A 24,187-nucleotide genomic window follows, 5' to 3' on the forward strand; every position below is an offset into this window, starting at 1 on the left:
AAGGAGAACATTGACGTTTTGAAAAAAAAAAAAAAACTGAACAGAACTGAAACTAAATTATTAAAAATAAACCTGCAAGACTTAATTTATGTCCTGCGGCAAAAATAATTTTATTATACTTTTAGTGATCTGCTTAAGGTAGGTCAATTTATTTTTCTCAGTGTTTCACGTACTGTACGGCAATGTCTTTAAATAGCCTAAATAATTTATTTAGGCCTATTTTCATTATTCATTTATTTTCATTATTCGTTTATTATTCGTTTATGTACAATTGTTGAGACATAAATGAGATAGTAAAATATAATCAACAACGAAAATGGAAATAAAAACAGAAATAAAACATAAATGTAAATGTCTTGTCTTAGTCCTATCAAAATAGCAAACACTGAACATCTTTCTATATTTAGGCTGTTTTATTTATTTATTTATTTATTTATTTATTTATTTATTTATTTATTTATTTAAGACTACTTATTTGTACTAAATGTTTGTGCTTTCATTTTAGTTGTCTTTTACTTCTTCAATTCTATTTTCCAAAACGAATCCTCTTTGCACTTAAAAAGTTTACAATAAAGCGTGTTAACAAATTTTAAATGATTAATGAAGGAATTATAATGCTTTGACTTATTGTTTAATATCATTTACAAGCACAGTAGCTGTATGGGCTATTTCTGTCTGTTCGCATCCCGTCCCTTTGCGCCCCCTGGCGGCTCATTCACAAACTGCGGTCATACACTAAAAACAGAGCGGCACCTATTTCAAACGGCGGCGGTACCAGCCGCGGCGTTAATAGCCACTTTGAACTCTCACCTACTGTAGGTTTGTACTAAATGCTAATGTTGTAAGATAAGACCAGATATAGACCTTAATATAGTGAATAACATGGCTTCATTTCTTTAATGGGGTGGTCCACTACGATATCATATTTTAAACTTTAGCCCATGTGTAATGTAGCTGTGTGAACATAAACAGCATCTCTGAATGTAAAATGCTCAAAGTTCAATGCAAAGGGTGAACTTGGTTTTTACAGAATTAGCTTAGCAAAGCCTACAATAAACAAATTTTGGGGCCTACAAAAAAAAACCTCCGGGCCTTGAGAGATCACAAACCTACTTTTACTGCGCACACACACTGCACAGCTAAGGGGTGTGACCAGAGGCGCTGTAACGTTACAGCAGAGGGAGAAAATGCCATCCTGCTATTTCCACAGAGCTTCTCTGTTTCTGTATTTGGGCTTCCAAAGGACACGACACAAAGACAGAAGTGCTTACAGTTCAATAATAATTATGTTCCAGAGAATTATAAAATACATAGCAAGCAGGATTTTACAAAAACACTGCTTCCTGTATCTCTCCCAGTTCAGTGCTGTATTCGGTTAAAATCTTCTCAAAGAAGGTGCTGCTCCAATCAGACGCTGTGAACTTTGAGCCACGACCTGTAAGTGTTTTAATTACTAAAATTGATTATGACATGCACAGTGTCTAACCTTAATGGTACGTTGTAGAAAAGATGCAAACAACAGGAAATGTTCTTCGCCACCACTAAGAATTTAGCTACAAATTAATATTTATTCGTCAAACTGCTGTAAACACACACACACACATACACACACACACACACACACACACACACACACACACTTCACCAGCACGTACAGCCTCTCTCTATGTATGTGCGACTGCAGGGTTTCTCTATAGGCAGCTTTTGCATGTGTTTTATATCTCAGATAATGAAAAAGATATGTGAACGATTCATGATACGTGAAAGACGCCATGTAACGAATTAAGTTAAAAAAATACAGGAGAGCTCGTCTAACTCGTGTAGCAGCAGAAAAATCAATCAAGGCTCACAGAGGTTGCAACGCACATCTTGTGCTTTATTTTTCTGTCAGTACAGTTCTGTCACTACAGAAAATAACTTAATCCGAGCATCAGAGAAAAAGAAAAATAAACACCAGTCCCGCGCACATGTACTTCTTGTATTACACACGTCTACAGATAATTCATAGTATACACGCGCACACATAAACACTCGCACACACATAAACACACACAATGGAAAATTCTCTTAAAGGAGCCGCACACCATTTTCACTCGTTACAGACACTTGTCAGATGTTATTTTAGAGAGCGGGCATGAGGTTGACTGACTGTTTACAAAAAACGTGCATGCTTTTGCAGGCGTGACGTGGAGTCAATCTGCGAATAACAGCACATTATGACACATGACCGGTGGGAGTCACTTGAGGGTGGGCCTTTCAGAGGAACTAGGAAATATATCAGTCGTTTTCATGTTAGCTGAGTAGCTGTATATAATCAGACTGAGATTTATGAAAAAATAGCATGATTTCCTTCGAGTGAAACATGAGCACACATTGCTTTGCATCTTATTAACACAACCAAGCCTTAAAATTACATTCTGGACCACCCCTTTAAACATGTATGTGCTGTATCAATTTTATATTTGTGTTAATACATTAAGAAATGTTTATAATGAATGAAGTAATGTGGCGGGTGCTGTAAGGAAAACACTAGAACACAAAATGTGCAAGTTCATAAATCTTTGTTTTGAAAGTTGATCTACATATTAGGAGGTACTGCATTTTTATGACGACCTTTAATAGAATAAGTCTCGGCACTATGCAACTAAAAACTACAGTGGTGTCCAAAATAATCAGAACACCTGGCTTATTTTTTTATGTTTTAGTTGTTTAATTGAATTTACCATTACCATACCCATAAAAAGAATGAAATATTATTTTAATAAGTCATTATAATGACTATAGAAAAGAGCCATTATAATGAGTTTTACCTCGTTTTACTTAGAAAGAAATGAGCCTAATTCAATATCTCTGTTTGGGAAAAGGATTGTGCTAATTAGTTATCAAATGGCTTAACTAAATTTGGATGGGATTTGGATGGGATATTTTGAGGATGCATTTTATGTTAAATATTTAACAATAAACAAGTGTGTTTGCCTAATAATTTTTAGTTTTTTCTGTGCGTTTTAGAAGGTTTTGGAGATTTTGGGCTGAAAACATTCTGTAAACAAAGTGTAGCTGGCAACACTGACCACCATATACCCATTGTAATGTTGTGGTTTGTGTTTGTCTGTTCTTCTCAGTACCTGCTTATTTGGTGAACTTTGTATTTGCAGACTTTAAAACCCTTTTTTTAGTATTAAGTGAACCATGGTCCATTAGTGGAACCATTAGCCATCCTGATTAATTAAAGGTAAATAACTTCAAGTATGGGGTGGCGCAGTGGCTCATTGTTAAGCACTGTACAAGCACTTCACAGCAAGAAGGTCGCTGTTTAAGTTCCAGCTGGGCCAGCTGGCATTTCTGTGTGGAATTCACATGTTCTCCTAGTATTAAGCCAAACATTTATTTTGTTACTCCCTAACCCTGGTCATGAATCAGTTCTTAAAAATGCACCATTTGCGTTCCATGGGAGAAATAAGGTTCATGCAGGTTTAGAATAACAGTGAGTAAACAATGACAAAATTAACAATTTTGAGTCAACTCATCTTTTTATCAAATGTTATTGTTTTACAGGTGGCCATTGATTTCACTGCCTCAAATGGAGACCCTCGAAACAGCTGCTCCCTCCACTACATCCACCCTTACCAGCCCAATGAGTACCTGAAAGCACTGATCGCTGTTGGGGAGATCTGCCAGGACTATGATAGGTGAGGTAACCCACCAATCATTCCCTTCATCAGTCAGTCAGTCAGTCAGTCAGTCAGTCAGTCAAACAATCAATCAATCATGTGTCCAGTCAAGCAAACAGTCTTGATATTTAATGAACCAACTAAAAGATCTAATCTATTACATAATGTTTATACCAGTTGTGTTCTGACTACTGGCCATTAACCAAACTTTCAGTACAATTAATCAATTAACTACATTGTACTTGTATTACAACAATCAATTGATCAATCGCATATTTAGTCTTATGTAGTGTCTGAATGCAGAGGTTCCATGTCAAACATTGTCTTTCTATACTTCAGTCACTTTCTAACTCAAGATGTCAGTTATAAGCTGAGAGTCAATTATATTTGACCTCTCACAATGTCACACCCTGCTTACCTCAGTGTTCATCTTTGGGGCTCAATGTGCATTTATTAATCTTTTCTGCTTTTGTTCTGTTTCCAGTGACAAAATGTTTCCCGCTTTTGGCTTTGGTGCCCAAATTCCGCCAGACTTTAAAGTAAGTTAAAAAATTGTATGTTTTAAAAATTTGCTTTATTGATATTTACTTTTGGTAAAACTTTTATTTTAATGTAGATACTGCTCCTTAAAAAGAAATTTAACTGACTAAAAGAAACTTTGCAAATATGTCAACTTACACTAACCCTAACCCTCACCTTAACCTAACAGTCTACTTATAATATATTAGGAATTAGTTAGCATGTAGATGCAATGTAACTTAATTCAACAAACGGACCATTAAAATAAAGTGTGACCTTACTTTTAAGTGCTAATCCATTTAAATGTTCATATATGCAGTTTTCTTCTTTCTTCTTTTAACTTTATTTGTTCATAGTCATTTTACTGTTTTGACTGAGTTGGCGTTTAATTTTCTAGTGTTTTTTTGTGTGTATTCTATTACAGAATTTATTATAAATGATTTGTTTACAGGTAATAATTAAAGTTGTATTTATCTCTTTCAAATAAAATTTTTTCTATGATGACATGTTTACAGCATGCTGGAGGGCTGAGGTTCTTCACATGTGGATTACTCAGCTCGATTATTGACAATTTGACATGATCCGAGATAACTTCAAAACTTCTTTGTCATAGCAGCAAGGGTATGTTTCCCTTCGGGTGGGGAACTCCAATGCTATTAGTGGATTTGATTTTAGGAAAATCCACGAATTGGGAGGATTCGGTTCAGAAGCCACTTGTCTGAAAGAGTATGGAACGGGCCAATGAATGCCAATAAATTGGCAGCGTAAGCTTGCACAGGTGTGCTTCATTGGCAATTAACCCAGCATATAAGCACACGTGGAGCAAGAATTCGCTATCCTTTTCGCTTCAGAGACTTCTGATCGAGTCGATGAGGGTTCCTCCTGTGTGATCCAGCGATTCCGAGCGAACGAGAGCATTCTCCCTGTCCAGAGTGTGTACACGCAGCGGCAGACTGTCGAGCTGGGTTTCTCCCTTGCCTGGCGTTCTTTGGATCCAGTCCTCCAGAGCGGTGCGTATAAAGTTGCAACTTCACAAAGAGAGCAACACAGTCGTGCAGCACGTCTTTTTCAGGACGGTGCTCCGACTGGCGTTTCTGAAACGGACATGTTAGCCGTGTTTTCCCGGGCTGCTCTGGCCGTGGGTTGGAGATGGTTTATCCCCCAGCTCCGCGGCCGGACGGACTAGATGGGTGCTACGTAGAGGACCAGAGGGCAAAGCCTTCAAAGCCTCTCGTCCCCTTCTACCCGGAGGTGCACAGTAGGCTCACACGGTCTTGAAGGGCACTTTTTTTTGCTCGTGCTGCATGTCCCTCCACCCTCACCACTCTTGACGGTGGAGCGGCCAGGGGTTATGTGGCGATTCCTCAGGTTAAGCGCGCGGTTGCGGTTAATCTTTGTCCGCGCTGCGCCTCTTCTTGGCAGGGTCCGCCTCGTCTCCCATCCAAAGCCTGTAAGTTATCCGCCTCCCTCGGAGCTAGAGCTTACAGGGCTGCGGGCCAGGCTGCTTCCGCCTTGCATGCGATAGCCACCTACCAGCGCTACCAAGCGCAGGCGCTTGCCGAGCTGCACGAGGGTGGGGTCCAACTCAGGCTTATGAGCTTCGCACCCCAGCCGACTAAGCTCTTCGGACTACTAAGTCCGCTGCGTGTGCGTTGGGGAGGACGATGTCCACACTAGTGGTCCAGGAGCGCCACCCTTGGCTAAAAATTGGCTGATATGCGCAAAGTCGACAAAGTCCGCTTTCTTGACTCCCCCATATCCCAAGCTGGTCTTTTCGGCGACACCGTCTGTGAATTCACCCAGGAATTCAAGGCGGTGAGAGAGCAGTCTGATGGTTGATGTCACCTTCGGCGGGGCCGTAAGCCCGCTCCGCCCGCCGTACCATCCATATCTGCTCCTCGCCAAAGGCGCCCGCCTATGAGAGCTGAACCGCCCCCGCACATGCCTCTGGCGTAGCGAGCACGTCGAGCACCTCGGAAGCAGGCAGCCAATCAGAGTTCGCGAAACGGCCTCCCAAGTTCACGGGTGTGTATTCAATCGCAGATCTGCACGTTTTGAACCGCTGTCTGCATAAGCTGCCATTCAGAATGCTCACGCAGAAGCGCATCCTCCAGTGCGTTCTTCCTCTGGGTTGGTCTGCAGCATTAGACCTGATGGGCGCGTATTTCCAGGTCTCCACTCTTCCTCGCCACAGTAAGTTTCTGCGGTTTGCATTTGAAGGTCGAGCTTGGCAATACAAAGTCCCCCCTTAAATAGTTGTCCCACTGAAACTATTTCAGAGGCTCCTGGGGCATATGGCATTCGTAGCCGCTTCACGCCGCTCGGATTACTCCATATGACACCACTCCAGCACTAGCTTCACGATCGAGTCCCCAGACGTGCATGGAACGCTCGCGCACCGAGTCTCTGTTACTGCGCTGTGTCGCAGCGCCCTCAGCCCTTGGAGCGACCCCTCGTTCCTACAGGCCTGAGTGCCTCTAGGACAGGCGTCCAGCCTTGTCATTTCAACAGATGCTTCCACATGGGCTGGGGGGCTGTGCGTTGCGGGCATGCAGCTGCGGAGCTGTGGAAAGGAACCCAGTTGCATTGGCATATTGCCTGGAGCTGCTGGCAGTGTTTCTCGCTCTCCACCGTTTTTTTTCTGGTGCTGGAGCAGCAACACATGCTGGTCAGGATGGACAGCATGGCGGCGGTTTGGCGTATATCAACCGCTTGGGGGGTATTCGCTCTCGCCGCATGTCTCAGCTCGCCCGCTGTCTGCTCCTCTGGAGTCATCCGCGGCTGAAATCGCTGCACGCCATTCACATTCAGGCAAGCTCAACCGTGCAGCTGATGCGCTCTCACGGCAGCCTTTACGTCCTGGGGAATGGAGACTCCACCCCGAGTCTGTTCAGCTGATATGGGCGCGATTCGGGGAAGCCCAGATCGATCTGTTGCTTCCCCCGAGATTGCTCATTGCCAGTTGTTTTTTTCCCTGACCGAGGGCTCTCTCAGCACGGATGCACTGGGTCACAGCTGGCCTCGGGGCATGCGCAAATACGCGTTTTCTCCAGTGAGCCTGCTTGCGCAGTTACTGTGCAAGGTCAGGGAGGACGAGGAACAGGTTGCTGGTTGCGCCCCTCTGGCCCAACCGGACCTGGATGTCAGAGCTCTCCCTCCTCGCGATGGCCCCCCCCCATCTGTGCGTTGCAATGGCGGACCCGTGTCTTCCCTCTCCGCTAACCACCTTTATCATGCGTACTCCCCTCCTTAGGGCTAGTCCATATGTATTGCCATCATATCTCCCCATTGGGTAGCAGATGGCCTCCGCAGCGTCCTCCCTATCGGGACTGCACGCTCCCAACATACTGTCGTATTATTATAATTATCTAGACACTTGCGACTTTCCGAAAAATATACCTAAATAAGTAAGGGCCAGGGACACGTTGGAGGACTGTGCCTCCCGTGATGTGTGTGCGTCATGCTTGCCTGATTATCCTCTCATCGGAGGCTTTGGTAAGGTGCAGTCATTATGGCGTTTTCCATAGTTCTCCCAATTCATGGATTTTCCTAAAATCAAATCCACTAATAGCATTGGAGTTCCCCACCCGAAGGTGAACGCTCAGGTTACTAAAGTAACCCTCGTTCTCCGAGGAGGGGAACGGAAATGCTATTTACCATCACCATAATGACTGTCCCTTAGCTGTTAGTTCAAGTCTCTTCAGCTTAAAAGGATTGCGAATGCTTGCTCCACGTGTGCTTATATGCTGGGTTAATTGGCAATGAAGCACACCTGCGCAAGCTTACGCTGCCAATTCATTGGCATTCATTGGCCCGTTCCATACCCTTTCAGACAAGTGGCTTCTGAACCAAATCCTCCCAATTCGTGGATTTTCCTAAAATAAAAATCCACTAATAGCATTTCCGCTCCTCTCCCCAGGGAACGAAGGTTACTTTAGTAATCTGAGCATTCTTCATACATCAACTAAACAATCTAAGATAATTTGGCAGATTTTTTATCTTTTAATCATGATAACTAATCTTTGGATAATTTGGAACTTTAATCAAGTTTGCTGATCAGATTAAAATATCTGCACTGTTAGACCTTGTTAGGCTTTTTTACAGTGTAATACTGGCAACACTGTTCCCAGTTAGTCACTGGCTGTGTTCGAAATCGCCTACTACTCAGTAGGTATTGCATTTGAATTTAAACGTACTACTAGGAATTCTATCACAGTGCATCCTGTGATAGCGTAGGATCAATCCGATGCGCACTACAGAACCTTGCTGGAAGTAGTAGGTCATCCGAGTACTTCCCACATGCTGTTTTTCCAATTTTGTAAATTCGGACAAATTTTCAGACAAATGTATTTTTTTTTTTTTTTGCTACAAATAAATATACTGCACAACATAAAATGTTAAGCAGTATCAGCAGATATAAATAAATTTTCTATTTACAATGAAACAGAAAGGCCAAATTAATAAACAACACCTGCAGTGTGTATAGCACAGGAGTCAAACATTTAAATATCATCTTGCGAAAGCCATAATCACACTGCACTTTTTGCCCCATATACTTCCATTCATAAACATGTGAATGTAGACCAGAAATGCAAGCTCATGTGACAAGTTTTGCATGTTGCTGCATTCGAAAATTCAAGCTTGTTAAACTCTGATCTGCGAAATCACATCACGTCATTGCGTGAGACCAATAGAACATCAAAGCATGACCTCTTTGTACAAAAATTTTGAATATGGAGCAATCACTTCCTTTTTTAGCGTCTTTTTAACATCTAATCATTTTGTTTAATCCCACCACTATTTGCAGGGCCAAATGACAGAACTTCACATGCTCAAACTGTGAAACAGTTTGTATGTGCGAAATTCTAACGTACGGCGCTTCGAAAAGGAGCGGAATTAAACAAAATGATTAGACATTTTAAAAAGTGAGCGATTGCTCCGTATTTAAAATTTCTGCACAGAGAGGTCATGTTGATCCTCGATTGGTCTTATGTGTGACCGGGGCCCGTACTGTACTGAATATAACCAAATAGAGGTTCACTTTACTACCCACAACTTCTCCAAACAAAAATTTCTCCAAACAAATGGAAATAAAGCAGAGATGTGTACAAACAATATTTTATTAGACACTTAAATAGAGTTTTTCTTTAAAATGTAATCATATAAAACAGATAGTCAATTACAATAAGTCACAAAACAATACAATAGTTTGTATAATGGTTGTCAGTGGCCACTGCTCTATCACACTCAATATTACACAGGATATACCATTGGGAAAGATCAAAAGGGAAAAAAAGGAAAATGCCACACTCCAGTGCAAACGAAACCTTCAAAACAAAACACTCATTAATAAAGAGAAACTAACCCACACTCAAAATAAACCACCCGCATAACAAACAAAGCCAAAATAACACAACCCTCCCCATATAAGGTAATCCTTGCTTTTAGTATTGAAATGGAAGTTGAACAATAACAGCCCTTCACAATTTACACAAACAAAATACAAACCCATCAAATAGTTAAAATCACAACACTGCACACATACACGCACACTCACAACCGCGCCAACGTCGAAAGAATTTAGCGCACCCTCGCACAATAAGCGCGCGCTCACACCCACACACACACACAATCCTACACACACACACACACTCTGCCTTGACGCAACCGAGTCACACACAATCAGGTGCCGAGAAGGAAAGTGAATCGCCCCTCGTAGCACAAACGGGTCACCAGACAGCAGCAAAACAGCAACGGGCTCTCTATAAAACAACCAGTCAATATTCATTTGCATGTTAATGTTTAAAATCATGTTTCTAGATAAAACATTTACAGACTCTCAAATAGAAACTTGCCCGCAGCCCAGTCAACTGGCTCTTAACGCAAATGATGAGCAATCAACCGATCATACATGGATGTAGCTAAAAGAATTATTAATTATTAATTAACAGCTCTAAAACTCGCCAGAAATAGCCAAAGACATAAACAGAAACATGCCGTTACTCGCTGATGCGATTGCACTTCCTCAGGCCAAAGAAACAGAATTACAGGCTTTTCTAAACACTGCAGGCTTACTGCTCAACGCTCAATGCTTAACGTACATCAAAAGTTTGCACGCACTCAACACACTGCCACTATTCCATGCCAGGGAGAAAACGGAAGCAAGGGAAAACTTCCACACTTTTAAAGGGGTGGTGAGCGTAATTTCCAACTCCATTCACCTAAACATAATGAGGAAACCCCTCCCCCTTGGGGATCCCCCATTACACGCATACGAGTGGGAAACCCCTCCCCTTTGGGGATCACCCCATTACATATGCAGTAAAGTGATGTGATTTTGCAGGTCAGAGTTCACCAAGTTTGAACTTTCCAACGCAGGAAATTGCAATACTTGATACACAAGTTTACGTTTTCCGTCTGACGGATTTGCGTGCATATAAATGGAAGTCTATGGGGAAAAAAGTCCAGTGTGACCACAGCTTAAGGCCCCGTTTACACTAGTACGTTTCAGTTTTAAAACAGCGTTTTAAAATGAAAACGATCCGCGTCCACACTAGCGTTTCACCCAGCGTTTCTGAACAGCTCTCCGTCCACCCTAAAAACCTTAAAACACACATCACTGCTGTCTGTTAAGTTTTTAATATCAAAATGACAATGACAATAACAGTTCTTTATATCATGTTTTCATTTTATTATTAAGATATAGTAAAACAAAGTAGTCAGGATGAAGTGAATGAGGTTATAAAGTACACTGTTCCTTTTGAAGATTTACCTGACATGTCCTCGGGAGTCTGTTTTCCATATCAAACTTGCGAAGTCTGAACTTATGGGGAGAGGATGCAGGACTGAACTGTGTGTGTAGGCTACTTAATAATGAGGAAAAGCCCCAATCAGAGAGGCGAATGTCGGCAGCCCCGCCTTCGTTTTCCGATTTCTCTGTTTTTGCCCCATCCACACTGATACGGAGCAGCAGTGTTTTAGAATGAAAACGGCCTCTTCAGCGTTTCCAAAATCGATGCTCGAAAACTCCGGCGTAGTGTGGACGGATGGCGTAACCGTAGCAAAACTTATGCGTTTTCAAACTAAAACGCATTAGTGTAAACGGGGCCTAAGTCACGTTACTGGGGGCCCACAGCTCTGCAGAGATTAGCTTTAACCCTAATTAAACACACCTGATCAAAGTGAGTCCTTTAAGCTTCTTTGAAATCTATAGTTAAGCTTGCTGAAGCAGGGTGTGAGCTAAATTCTGCTGGGCTTCGGCTTTCTAGGAACTAAGTATGACGCTCATGGAATATTGCATATTTTAAAACAATTGCCAAAATTGTCACAATCACATATCCAATTAAAAAAATTTTAATAAAATAAATAAACAAACTCCATTCAAAAGAAAAAAAAAATCAATCAGCACTGATCCTCATGTTGTTCCAAACCTATAGTAATAAAGTAAGCAACTTATAAAGCAACACTGACTAACAATCAATTTCACATGGTGTTGTGCAAATGGAATAGACAACAGGTGGAAATTCTTGGTGATTAGCAAGACATCTCCAATAAACAAGTGGTTCTGCAAGTGGTGACCACAGTACACTTCTTAGTTCCTATGAGCTGTGGCAAGACGGTTTGCTGTGTCTATCAGCGTAGCGTCCAGAGTATGGACTGGCCCGTCTGTTTCCCAGACCTGAATTTAATTTAGAACAGGGGTTCTCAACTGGTGTGGCATTTGACCCACATTTTTACATGGTCATCAAGCCGCGACCCAAATGTTTTGGAACTATAATATAATTTTAGGGAATCATAATTCATTTGTATTTATTTGTTAACATACACAAGTAGTAAAAGATAAATCATAAGAAAATCACCAAGACTTATATTGTTAAATAAACAATATTTTACAGCTTTCATTTAACAAAATGTATAAAATTATAGAAATATTACAAAGTAAAAACGTCAAATACTGTAAACAGTGGTTAGGGTAAGGAAAATTTAAGTTACCACTAACTAAACTGAACTGTTAATAAAACATTAATGCTGATCCGGCTGAACAGAACAAACCCGCAAATTAAAGTAAAATGGTTAAATTGATCATAACAATTTTATAATAATCACCAGTTATTTGCTTTTCTGCTTTTTTGTGGGCTTTCTTGGCCTTTGCTACACGGTGAGCACAGTAAGATGAGCGCAGTGCCTGGACTTGTTTTAAACATGAAGATGTTAGGCACTTTTGTCATGCCCTCAGCTATTGAAGTCGTCTTTGAAAATAGTCCACAGGTTTGTCCTTGCAACTTGGATGTTTGGTTTCTAAATGTCATTTTAATTTAGAAGGTTTCATGCTCTGTTGTGAGAGCACCTCACTACACACTGACGTTTTAAGACTTTTTTGTCATCAATATATGTAAATCCACACTTTACATATTCGGGGTCGTATTTGCGCTGAAATTTTACATGTCAAACGGATTTCAAAATAAAAGTCCGATATACGCAAAATAAGTTAAAAATGAACTTTTGTTGTTTTTTTGATCACACACTCCACAACCCAATGAAAATGTTCCCATGACCCACTTTTGGGTCGCGACCCACTAGTTGAGAAACACTGATTTAGAACATCTGGGACATCATGTCTCGCTTCATTCACCAATTCACCATAGACTGTCCAAGTCTGAACGGGGTTCTCTCAGGAGACCATCCTCCACCTCATCAGAAGCACACCTAAGCATTGTAGAAAGGTCATGTGGAGGCCACACACTACTGAGCCTCGTTTTGATTTGTTTTAAGGAGATTACATCAAAGCTGGATTAGCCTGTAGTGTGTTTTACACTTCAATTTTGAGTGTGACTCCAAATCGAGACCTCCATGGTTGAACAAATTTGATTTCCATTAATATTTTTTTTTATATTTTGTTGTCAGCACATTCTACTAAACAAAGTATTTGATGAAAATATTTCATTTTATTCAGATCTAGGATGTGTTATTTCAGTGTTCCCTTTATTAAGCAGTTGGTACATACTTTCAGTATCACCTATTATATATACACACAACTACTTATATGTTGCAATAGAAAAGAAACTACTAATGCAGCTTGCATGCAGATCTTAATGTGTTTTAGCTATATTATGTTTTTGATACTATTTTTAATGTGTGTATATTGTCTATTTATTTTTTGATTGGTTTCAATCTCCACTCAACTGATATTTTAACAGACAGAATTTTAACTTGCAAGAGGTTTCCCATACCATATGATAAATTGCCATGGAAACTAGAGTGCTCTGAATCCCTCACTGTTACCTGACATAATATTTCTGAATAATTCATGAACTGCTAATGCCCTTTTAAAATAATCACCTCATCACTCCTACTAATCTATGCCAATCAGTCAAAATCAGGTCATCTGATTGGCTGCCATGTTTTAACCAGAGGTCATAGCTGCAGTGTGGATGGATGTGAGTCTAAGTATGCATTATGCTGACCGGAGTCCGAACCACAGGGAGGCTCCATGTTTTATGCATGGCCTTAACCCATCCATTGGCTGCAATGTCTCTGAATATAAATGAGCCATAAAATAAAGAAATGAATTGTTTTAGTTCTTCCAGGGCATTTATTAGACTTTAATTGTGTAATCTGATATTGCCACAGCTTCAGATATGGGCATTAAACTGTTTTTTTTTTGTCCTCCTCTCTCTTTTTTTGTCCTCCTTTTCTGTCCTCTCTTTTGTCCTCTCTTTTGTCTTTAGGTTTCTCATGATTTTGCAGTGAATTTTGACGAGGACAATCCAGAATGTGCTGGTGAGTCATGGTGGTGTGAGTTTCTTTATACAGATAATAATCAAATCTGTTTTTATTTACTCATCCTCATGTCATTTCAATCCCCTAGGATATTTGTTTGTCTACGAATTACAAATATTTTAAGTGAAATCTGAGAGCTCCTTCATTCTCCATAGAAAAGATTCTGAACCCTTTCAGAGTCCAAATAGATGCAAAAACCATCCTTAAAACAGACCATATGCATTCAGTGGTTTAATCTTAATATTAAGATTATCATGAGCACTGTGCTGTGATGTACATACTCAAGCACAACTTTCTGTGTCAACACAGGAACGTCCGAGTAAGTAATATGCCTGAGGTGGGACCAATCACCCTATACTGAAACTGACCAGAAGAATAAAGTATTTTTTATTTAATGCTTTAAATATTCTTATAGCTTGATATAATTCTGATCGAACAACTGAAGGCATGTGTTTTGAGGATCCTTTCTTAACTTTGAATGAGCCAGGAACTTTGCTGAAGGAGCTCTCAGAATTCATTTAAAACATCTTATTTTGTGTTCCAAAGATAACAGATGATCTCAAGGATTTGGAACGACATGAGGGTAACTAAATGTAACAAATGTGGCCAATCAGACACATATTTATTTTGCTCTATTCCACCATCAACCTCTCCTACCCAGAAAAAACGTTCAAGGTTACAGAAGTAACCCTTCATTCCCCGAGGAGGGGAACAGAAGTGCTATACAGTGGATTTGATTTTGAAAATCCACGTATGGGAGGATTCGGTTCAGAAGCCGCTTGTCTGAAAGAGTATTGAACAGGCCAATGAATGCAATGAATTGGCAGCGTAAGCTTGCACAGGTGTGCTTCATTGCCAATTATCCCAGCATATTAGCACACCTGGAGCGAGCAAACGCCATCCTTTTAAGCTGAACAGATTTTTAAACAGCTAAGGGACAGTCATTATGGCGACGGAGTATAGCACTTCCGTTCCCCTCCTCGGGGAACGAAGGGTTACTTCTGTAACCTCGAACGTTCCCCTTCGGGTGGGGAACGTCAGTGCTATACAGTGGATTTGATTTTGAAAATCCACGAATGGGAGAACTATGGAAAGCGCCATAATGACTGCACCTTACCAACGCCCCCAATGAGGGGATAGTCAAGCAAGCGTGACGCACCCACATCATGGGAGGCGCGGGGGGAATAGTTGGCAGAATTTACATATGGACTAGCCCTAAGAAGGAGGAGTACGCATAGAAAAAAAGTGGTTAGCGAAGAGGGAAGACATGGGTCCACCCAGGGGGGGGACTTAACCGTGGCGTAATAAGCATATGGGATCGCCTAGTGGGGATCACGCATAGCAGGCACCTATACCCAAAACGCGGGCTGACCAGCGGGCAGATCTACAACGTAGTGGGCCAGCAGGTAACTCCTCCGCTGAGTCAGTGCTGGGGGCCACGGAGGAATCTGCAGGGCTCACCTGACGGGGAACTTTACTGACAGATAAAAAGGCACACGAACCTCCATGTTAGGGAGAATGGCGCAGCAAGCGTGTTTCAACACCCTACCGAGTTGTTTCCTCAATCACCAAAGGGTTACCCAATACCCTTGAGAAAACCGGCTCCACTCGCATATTGTAAAACCTTGCAAATGTGTTGGGTGTCGCCCAGCCCGCAGCTCTACAAATGTCTGTTAGAGAGGCACCGCGTGCACGCGCCCAAGAGGATGCAAAGCTCCGAGTGGAGTGTGCACGCACTCCCGGGGGACACGGCTCACCTCTGCTTGAATAAGCGAGTGAAATGGCATCCACAATCCAGTGGGATAATCTTTGTTTCGATACGGCACTTCCCTGCTGCCGACCGCCATAACAGACAAAGAGCTGCTCAGATGATCTAAAGTTCTGAGTACGGTCCACATAAACGCGCAGGGCGCGAACTGAACAAAGTAAGGAAAGGGCTGGGTCTGCCTCCTCCGAGGCAGCGCTTGCAGGTTCACTACCTGATCTCTAAAGGGGGTGGTAGGAACCTTGTGCACATACCCGGGCGGGGTCTCAGGATAACATGAGAGTAGTTCGGCCCGAATTCCAGGCACGAGTCACTGACCGAAAATGCATCCAGGTCCCCGACCCTCTTGATGGAGGCCATTGCGACCAGCAGAGCTGTCTTCAGGGACAGAAATCTTTGAGATACTGAATCGAGTGGCTCGAAGGGATCTGCGCGTAAACTTGTGAGAACAAGGGTAATCCCAAGAGGGTATGAGAGGGAGGCGGGATGGATTAATTCGCCTAGCACCCCTGAGGAACCGGATGATGAGGTTGTGCTTTCCCACGGTGCCGCCAGCTACCGCGTTATGATAAGCGGAGATGGCGGCCACGTAAACCTTGAGAGTGGAGGGCGACAGCCTGCTGTCCAGCTTCTCTTGAAGGAAAGAGAGCACAATAATGATCTGGCAATTTCATGGGGTCTTCTCTGCGAGAGACGCACCATTCAGTGAATAGACTCCACTTCAGGGCGTAGGCGCGCCTCGTGGAGGGGGCTTTAGCCTGAGTGATGGTATTAACCACCGCACTCGGTAGGTTATCTAAGTCTTCCTCGTGTCTAGGGACCACATGTGGAGGTTCCAAAGATCGGGGCGAGGGTCCCAGATGGTGCCCTGTCCCTGAGAGAGTAGGTCCTCTCTCAAAGGGATCTGCCAGGGGAGGGTCGTCGTGAGGAGGGAGAGCTCTGATATCCAGGTCCGGTTGGGCCAGAGGGGCGCAACTAGCAGAACCTGTTCTTCGTTCTTCCTGACCTTGCACAGAAACTGCGTGAGCAGGCTCACTGGGGGAAACGCATATTTGCGCATGCCCCGAGGCCAGCTGTGGGCCAGTGCATCCGTGCCGAGAGAGCCCTCGGTCAGGGAAAAAAACAACTAGCAATAAGCGTTCTCGGTGGAAGCAAACAGATCGATTTGGGCCTCCCTGAATCGCGCCCATATCAGCTGGACAGACTGGAGTCTCCATTTTCCAGGGCTTAACAGCTGCCGTGAGAGCGCATCGGCTGCACGGTTGAGCGTGCCTGGAACGTGAATGGCGCGCAGCGATTTCAGCCGCGGATGGCTCCAGAGGAGCAGACGGCGGGCGAGCTAAGACATGCGGCGAGAGCGCATACCCCCCATGCGGTTGATATACGCTGCCGCCACCGTACTGTTCATCCTGACCAGCACATGTTGCCGCTCCAGCTCCGGTAAAAAGCGCTGGAGAGCGAGGAACACTGCCAACAGCTCGAGGCGATTGATATGCCAATGCAACTGGGCACCCTTCCACAGGCCCGTAGCTGCATGCCCGCGACACACAGCCCCCCAGCCCATGTTGGAAGCATCTGTTGAAACAACAACATGGCTGGACGCCTGTCCTAGAGGCACACCAGCCTGTAGGAACGAGGGGTCATCCCAAGGGCTGAGGGCGCGACAACACAGCGCAGTAACAGAGACTCGGTGTGTGCCCGCGTGCCATGCGCGTCTTGGGACCCGATCGTGAAGCCAGTGCTGGAGTGGTCTCATATGGAGCAATCCAAGCGGCGTGACGGCAGCTGCGGATGCCATATGCCCCAGGAGCCTCTGAAAGAACTTCAGTGGGACCACTAGTTTGCTGTCGAGCTCTCTCAGACAGCCCAGCAACAGGCGAGCGCATTCCTCGGAGAGGTGTGCTACCATGGTGACCGAGTCCAGCTCCATCCCGAGAAAAGAGATCCTCTGCACAGGGGCGAGTTTGCTCTTTTCTCGGTTGACCTGAAGCCCCAGTAGGCGGAGATGCCGAAGCACCTTGTCCCTGTGCATAATCAATTGCTCCCGTGAGTGGGCTAAAATCAGCCAGTCGTCGAGATAATGCGAGTATGCGGATGCCCGCGAGCCGAAGGGGCGCTAAGGCACCCTCCACGAGTTTGGTGAAGATTCGCGGAGACAGAGAGAGGCCGAAGGGGAGGACCTTGTATTGCCATGCTCAACCCTCGAACGCAAACCGCAGAAATTGGCGGTGGCGTGGAAGAATGGAGACAAGAAAATACATGTCCTTCAGGTCTATAGCTGCAAACCAATCCCGAGGACGAACGCATTGGAGGATGCGCCTCTGCATGAGCATTCTGAATGGCAGCTTGTGCAGACAGCGGTTCAAAACGCGCAGATCTAGGATTGGTCGTGACCCACCGCTCTTTTTGGGTACGATAAAGTATGGGCTGTAAAACCCTCTCTCCATCTCGGCTGGAGGAACTGGCTCGATTGCACCCTTCGCCAGGAGGGCAGCAATCTCCTCTCACAAGACTGGGGCAGACAGGGGGTTGACCTTGGTGAAATACACGCCCGTGAACTTGGGGGGCCTCTTCGCGAACTGAATCGCGTAACCGAGTCTGATTGTGCGTATGAGCCACCGCAAGGGGCTGGCCCGCGCTAAACAGGCAGGCAGAGCCCTCGCTAATAGAGTCATCGCTACAATCGCTGACGTACCAGCGGTGGGGCAGCGCATAGTGGGTGTGCTGGTCCGGGAAGCACGAGGGTCCCGCGGAAGTGCTGGAGGAGAGCGATTCGCTCTGGCTCCGCACCCTGAATCCGGAGAGGGGGCTGGAGGGCTGAGGGAAAGGAGACCGTCCCCCCAGCGCTCGTGAGCCACTGGCGAAGCACGTAGAATCTGCGAGCCAGAAGGCAGCGCGTCCCGGCCTGGCAGAGTTCGTGCTGTCACATCCGGGGAAGGCTAAAAATGCTCTTTCATTGATGTTTTGGTGGCAATGAAAAGTACCATTGGAATCGGGGCCCCGCCCTCCAGCAGGAAAAGAGCAAGTTTCCTCTTCTGCGGATGGCCTGTCTCAGGGACGCTTCGCAGTCCGTTTACCAGACTTAACGGCGCCCTGGGCAGGGGGGCTGCCTGCTTTCAAGGAGTACGGTGCGCTGGCTTGGCCGGAGGCGCCCTCGGCGAGTAGCAGCGCAGGTGGATGGCTCGGCAGGCGGAGTGGGCTTACGGCTGCGCCGATAGATGACATTGCCCATTGCATCCGACTGCTCTTTCACCGCCTTGAATTCCTGGGTGAATTTACCGACGGTGTCGCCGAACAGGCCAGCCTGGGATATGGGTGAGTCAAGAAAGCAAACTTTGTCAACATCGCGCATATCGGCCAGGTTTAGCCAGAGGTGGCGTTCCTGAACCACAAGTGTGGACATCGTACTTCCCAGCGCACACGCGGCAGACTTAGTAGTTCGAAGAGCATAGTCAATCGCGATGCGCAGCTCATGTAGTAAGCCTGGGTTAGACCCGCCCTCGTGCAGCTCGGCTAGCACCTGCGCTTGGTAGCGCTGGTAGGTGGCCATCGCGTGCAAAGCAGAAGCAGCCTCGCCCGCAGCCTTATAAGCTCTGGCTTCGAGGGAGGCAGATAACCTACAGGCTTTGGACGGGAGGCGGGGCAAACCCCGCTACGTAGGGGCACCACGCGGACAAAGATTGACCGCGATAGCACGCTCCACTAAAGGGATCGGCTTATACCCCCTGGTAGCTCCGCCGTCAAGGGCGGTGAGGGCGGAGGGACACGCAGCACGGGCAGAGAAAGGTGCCCTCCAAGACTGCGTGAGCCTACTGTGCACTTCCGGGAAGAAGGGGACGAGAGGCTTCAAAGGCTTCGCCTTCTGGTCCTCCACGTAGCACCCATCTAGTCGGTCAGGCCGCGGAGCTGGGGGATGAACCAGCTCCAACCCCACAGCCGAAGCAGCCCGGGAAAGCACGGCTAACATGTCCGCTTCAGGATCCGTTTTGATGGCGCTCACCTGCCTGGAGGGGCGAGTGGGTCAGGATCTTCGTCGGACAGTGAAAGCCCACCCTCCGATGACCTCTGATCTCTGGTGTCAGCGAGCGTGAGAGCTACCATCTGGTTTGACGGATCACTCCCACTGCCCGAAGCTTGGATGGAGCGCCGTGAGGAGCGAGAAGTCCGCGAGCCCCTGGGTGACGGATTCTCTCTCACTGGAACCCTCAGATCTGCCCGAGCGCCCGCTGCAGAGCAGGAGGCAACTGGAGTGGCTCGCTCTCTTACGAAAGTTAGCCGCGATCTTAGCTGTGCAACGGTCATGGCATCGCACTGACGACATGAACCGCCGCGAGCACCACATTAACATGCTGGACCCCCAAATATGCAATGCAGTGATCGTGTCCATCATCCGGAGCCAGGAAACCCCCGCATCCAGAAACGCACAGTCAGAGCGCCATCCTGAAAAGGACATGCTGCACGACTGTGTTGCTCTTTTAGGAAAAGTTGCAACAATACGCACCACTCTGGAGGACTGGACCAAAAGAACCACAGGCAAGGGAGAAACCCAGCTCGACCGTCTGCCGCCGCGAAAACCCACTCTGAACCGGGAGACATCCGTTCATTCTGAAGTCGCTGAACCAGCAAGAGGAACCCTCATCGACTTGATCAGAAAGTCTCTGAAGCAAAAAGGATGGCGTTTGCTCGCTCCAGGTGTGCTTATATGCTGGGATAATTGGCAATGAAGCACACCTGTGCAAGCTTACGCTGCCAATTCATTGCATTCATTGGCCCGTTCAATACTCTTTCAGACAAGTGGCTTCTGAACCGAATCCTCCTGTACGTGGATTTTCAAAATCAAATGCACTGTATAGCACTGAAGTTCCCCAACCGAAGGGGAACTGGATGGTCAGTGTGTAATACAATTCCAATGTATTCAAAAATGGGTTAACTGCTCAGGAATTCCCATCTCTGATACCTTTTTTTCTATCTTTTCCGTCAAGAGTCTAGTTAAGTTTAGTGCACACGAAACCAGAAGTCAACACGACTAGACCTTTTGCCGCCTCAAAAACTTCATACGACAGACTCCACCCCACTACAAGCCTCACAGGACAAAGAGCTGACCACCAGCTAACCACATCTGACATCTGGAGTCTGACACAGAGGGATCCATTTGCAGTATATTTATTAAACACAGTTTAATCACAATCACACAATACGCACTTGCGTGCAAACTCGCATCAAACGTAGTTAGTATGGGTCTATGGGCAGGTGGCTGCCTGTCAAGGAGTGTGATAGCAGGTCTTTAGGATATAAAGTTCAGAGGTGAGATATCAGGCTGGGTTCAGGGCAGGTGGCTGGGATCAAAGTCAAGGGTACAAGCAAGGTTCGAGGCAGGCAGCAAGCAAGGCAAGGTAGATATTCAGTCCAGGTAATACGCAGGAGATCAGGCAAGGAGATAACGCTCAGTAATGTCAGACAGGGCAGAACAAGACTTCGCACAGGACTGAGTGTGTGAGCAGCTTATAAGTGTGTGCAAGGATCATTAGTATGATGTGCTGCAGGTGTGTGTAGCAATCAGTGTATGAACATGACATAATGGTTAGAAGTCCGGTGATAATCACCTCTGCTGGCCAGAAAGGGGAATGACTGGGACCGAGTCGGTGACAGAGCCCCCCTCCTGCAAACGGCTCGTGACGTGAGAGGGACCACAACGCCGGGGTCTTCCCCGGGGACGAGGGGCCGGCATTTCCGGATGCTGGAGGTGAAACTCACTTAATAGAGTTGGGTCGAGAATATCCTTACGGTTGATTCAAGATCGTTCCTCCGGACCGTACCCATCCCAGTCGATCAGGTACTGAAGTTGTCCCCCCGGCTTCTGGACTTCAGGAACTCATGGATCTGGTAAGCCTCCTCTCCATCAATAATGACTGGCGGGGGACCCTGATCACCGGCTGCCACCTCCCTATCCACCTCGGCTGGACTAACAGCAGGCTTGAGCAGAGAGACATGAAATGCGGGAGAGATATGATAGTGATTAGGCAGGATTAGGCGGTAAGAAGCTGGAGAAATTTGACTATCTATTTGGAATGGACCAACATACCTGGGGCTGAGTTTCTTACAGGGGAGTCTGAGGCGTAGATCTCGGGTGGATAGCCAAACCCATTGGCCTGGGGAGTACGTGGGGCTGAGGCGCCGATGATGATCTGCCTGCTCCTTGAAGCGTCTGACAGCATGGGAAAGGTGAGTTTGTGCCGCATTCCAGATGTTCTCACATTCCTTAAACCAGTGGTCTACTGCTGGGAGTTAGGAGGGTTCTCCAGACCAGGGAAACAGAGGGGGTTGAAAGCCTAGTACACATTGGAAGGGGGTAAGTCCAGTGGATGCTTTTCTCAGGGAATTTTGTGCATATTCCGCCCACATTAGATACCGACTCCACTCTTCTTGATTGGCATGGCAGTAAGTGTGAAGGAATCGTCCAATCTCCTGAATGAGACGTACGGTCTGGTCGTTGGACTGTGGGTGGTAACCGGAGGTGAGACTGATGTAGACTTGCAGGTTTTTGAAGAAGGCAGACCATAAGCGGGAGGTAAACTGGGGACCTCTGTCGAACACAATGTCTTCAGGTAAACCATAATAACGGAAAACATAATTGCAGAGCAATTCTGCTGTTTCTAGGGCTGTGGGTAATTTGGGAATGGGAATCAATCTGCATGACTTGGAAAATCTATCAACGACGGTGAGTATGGTGGTGTGGCCTTGGGATGCGGGAAGATCGTTAATGAAGTCTATGGCAATATGTGACCAGAGACGACGTGGGATTTCCAGGGGTTGTAGCAGACCAGCGGGACGATGACGAGAAGGTTTGTTCATGTGACATAGTGCACAATTCTTGATAACTTTGATGACGTCTTTGTTAACTGAGAGCCACCAGTATCGGTTCTGAATCAGCTCTATAGTGGCAGTGATACCTGGGTGTCCGGAGCTGGGATTGCCATGAACTTCTGAGATAAGTTTCTCTCTTAGAGACAGGGGAACAAAGATCTTGTTTTCGGGGCACGCCGGAGGTGTGGGGTTATGCAACAAAGCTTGGGTGATTTCAGTATCAATATCCCATCTGATGGGGGCCAAGACAATGGATTCCTTAAGTACCGGTTGTTTATCCACAGTCAGTACTTCTTCATCAGAGAGGTGGGAGAGAGCATCAGCCTTGACATTTCTGAATCCGGGGATATACGTGACTGTGAAGTCCAAACGAGTGAAGAACAGCACCCATCTGGCCTGCCTGGGGTTTAGTCTTGGCTGAGCGAATATATTCCAGGTTCTTGTGGTCAGTAATCACTACAAATGGATGTTTGGCTCCTTCTAGCATGCCTCCACTCCTCCATTGCTGCTTTCATGGCTAAGATCTCACAGTTTCCTACATCGTAGTTTCTTTCAGCCGAAGTTAGCTTGCAGGAGTAGAAGGGGCAAGGGTGGAGCTTATTAAAATTTTCATTTTGACATGGTTAATGTGTTCCTGTAAGGAATTGGAGTAGATGAGGGTGTTGTCAATGTACACAATGACCCATTGATTCAGCATATTTCGAAACACTTCATTAATGAAATCCTGGAAGACGGAAGGACTGTTTGCTAGGCTGCAGGGCATACCCAAGTATTCATAGTGGCCATTTACAGTAGAATACCCAGTCTTACATTCGTCTCCTTGTTTAATTCGGATGAGGTTATAAGCACTGCGAAGATCAAGCTTGGTGAAATACCGGGCTGAGCGTAACTGTTCAAGGGCTGCTGGGACCAATGGCAAGGGGTAACGGTTCTTTACAGTGATATCATTCAAGCCTCTGTAATCGATACAAGGACGTAAACTTCCATCTTTCTTCTCTACGAAGAAGAAGCCAGCTGATGCGGGTGATGTTGATGGGCGGATGAATCCCTTCTCCAATTCCTCCTTTATGTAAGCATTCATGGTCTCTGTTTCAGTCTGAGAAAGAGGAAAGATTCTCCCATGAGGGGGCGTTGTACCAGGTAATAATTCAATGGCACAGTCATACTCACGGTGAGGGGGAAGCTTGGTGGCTTTTTGCTTGCTAAATGCCTCAGAAAGATCTTGGTATACTTCGGGGATCTGATTATTCTTGGGGTCATCGGGACAGGTAACAATAGCGTTGAGCTGGACAGGGACAATAGATCGCAAGCATTTATCAAGACATAAATCACCAGTAATCTCACCAGGAATGATGCCGTGTTGAGGAGAATTAGTGACCAGAAACATGAGTTGTTCTTCATGGAGAGAGCCTGTTATAAACAGAGAGTTGCAGAGTGCGGTAAGTAATATTTCCATCCCCTAGCAGGCGTCCGTCTATCGCCGTGATTGCTAAAGGGGAATCACAGGAAGTTAGTGGAATGGAGTTGTTACTGGCAAACGTGTAATCCATAAAATTGCCTGCAGCTCCTGAATTGACCATAGCGACAG

At 45.5% G+C, this 24,187-nt stretch overlaps 2 protein-coding genes across 2 annotated transcripts in view; both read left to right on the plus strand.

Annotated features, from left to right (window-relative positions):
• LOC148679789 (uncharacterized) overlaps positions 1-24,187 on the plus strand; it is a 415,121-nt gene that overhangs the window by 349,442 nt on the left and 41,492 nt on the right. The gene's annotated exons all lie outside the window — the stretch shown is intronic.
• cpne4b (copine IVb) overlaps positions 1-24,187 on the plus strand; it is a 130,786-nt gene that overhangs the window by 81,866 nt on the left and 24,733 nt on the right. Inside the window, exons 11-13 of the mRNA XM_087295616.2 lie at positions 3,556-3,689; positions 4,156-4,210; positions 13,919-13,970. Coding sequence (XP_087151742.1) covers positions 3,556-3,689; positions 4,156-4,210; positions 13,919-13,970 — 241 coding nt within the window. The remainder of the gene's footprint in view (positions 1-3,555; positions 3,690-4,155; positions 4,211-13,918; positions 13,971-24,187) is intronic.

This window comes from Danio rerio, chromosome 19, assembly GCF_052040795.2.
Source record: "Danio rerio strain M-AB ecotype USA chromosome 19, GRCz13ab, whole genome shotgun sequence".
In the NCBI taxonomy this organism is placed as follows: domain Eukaryota; kingdom Metazoa; phylum Chordata; class Actinopteri; order Cypriniformes; family Danionidae; genus Danio; species Danio rerio.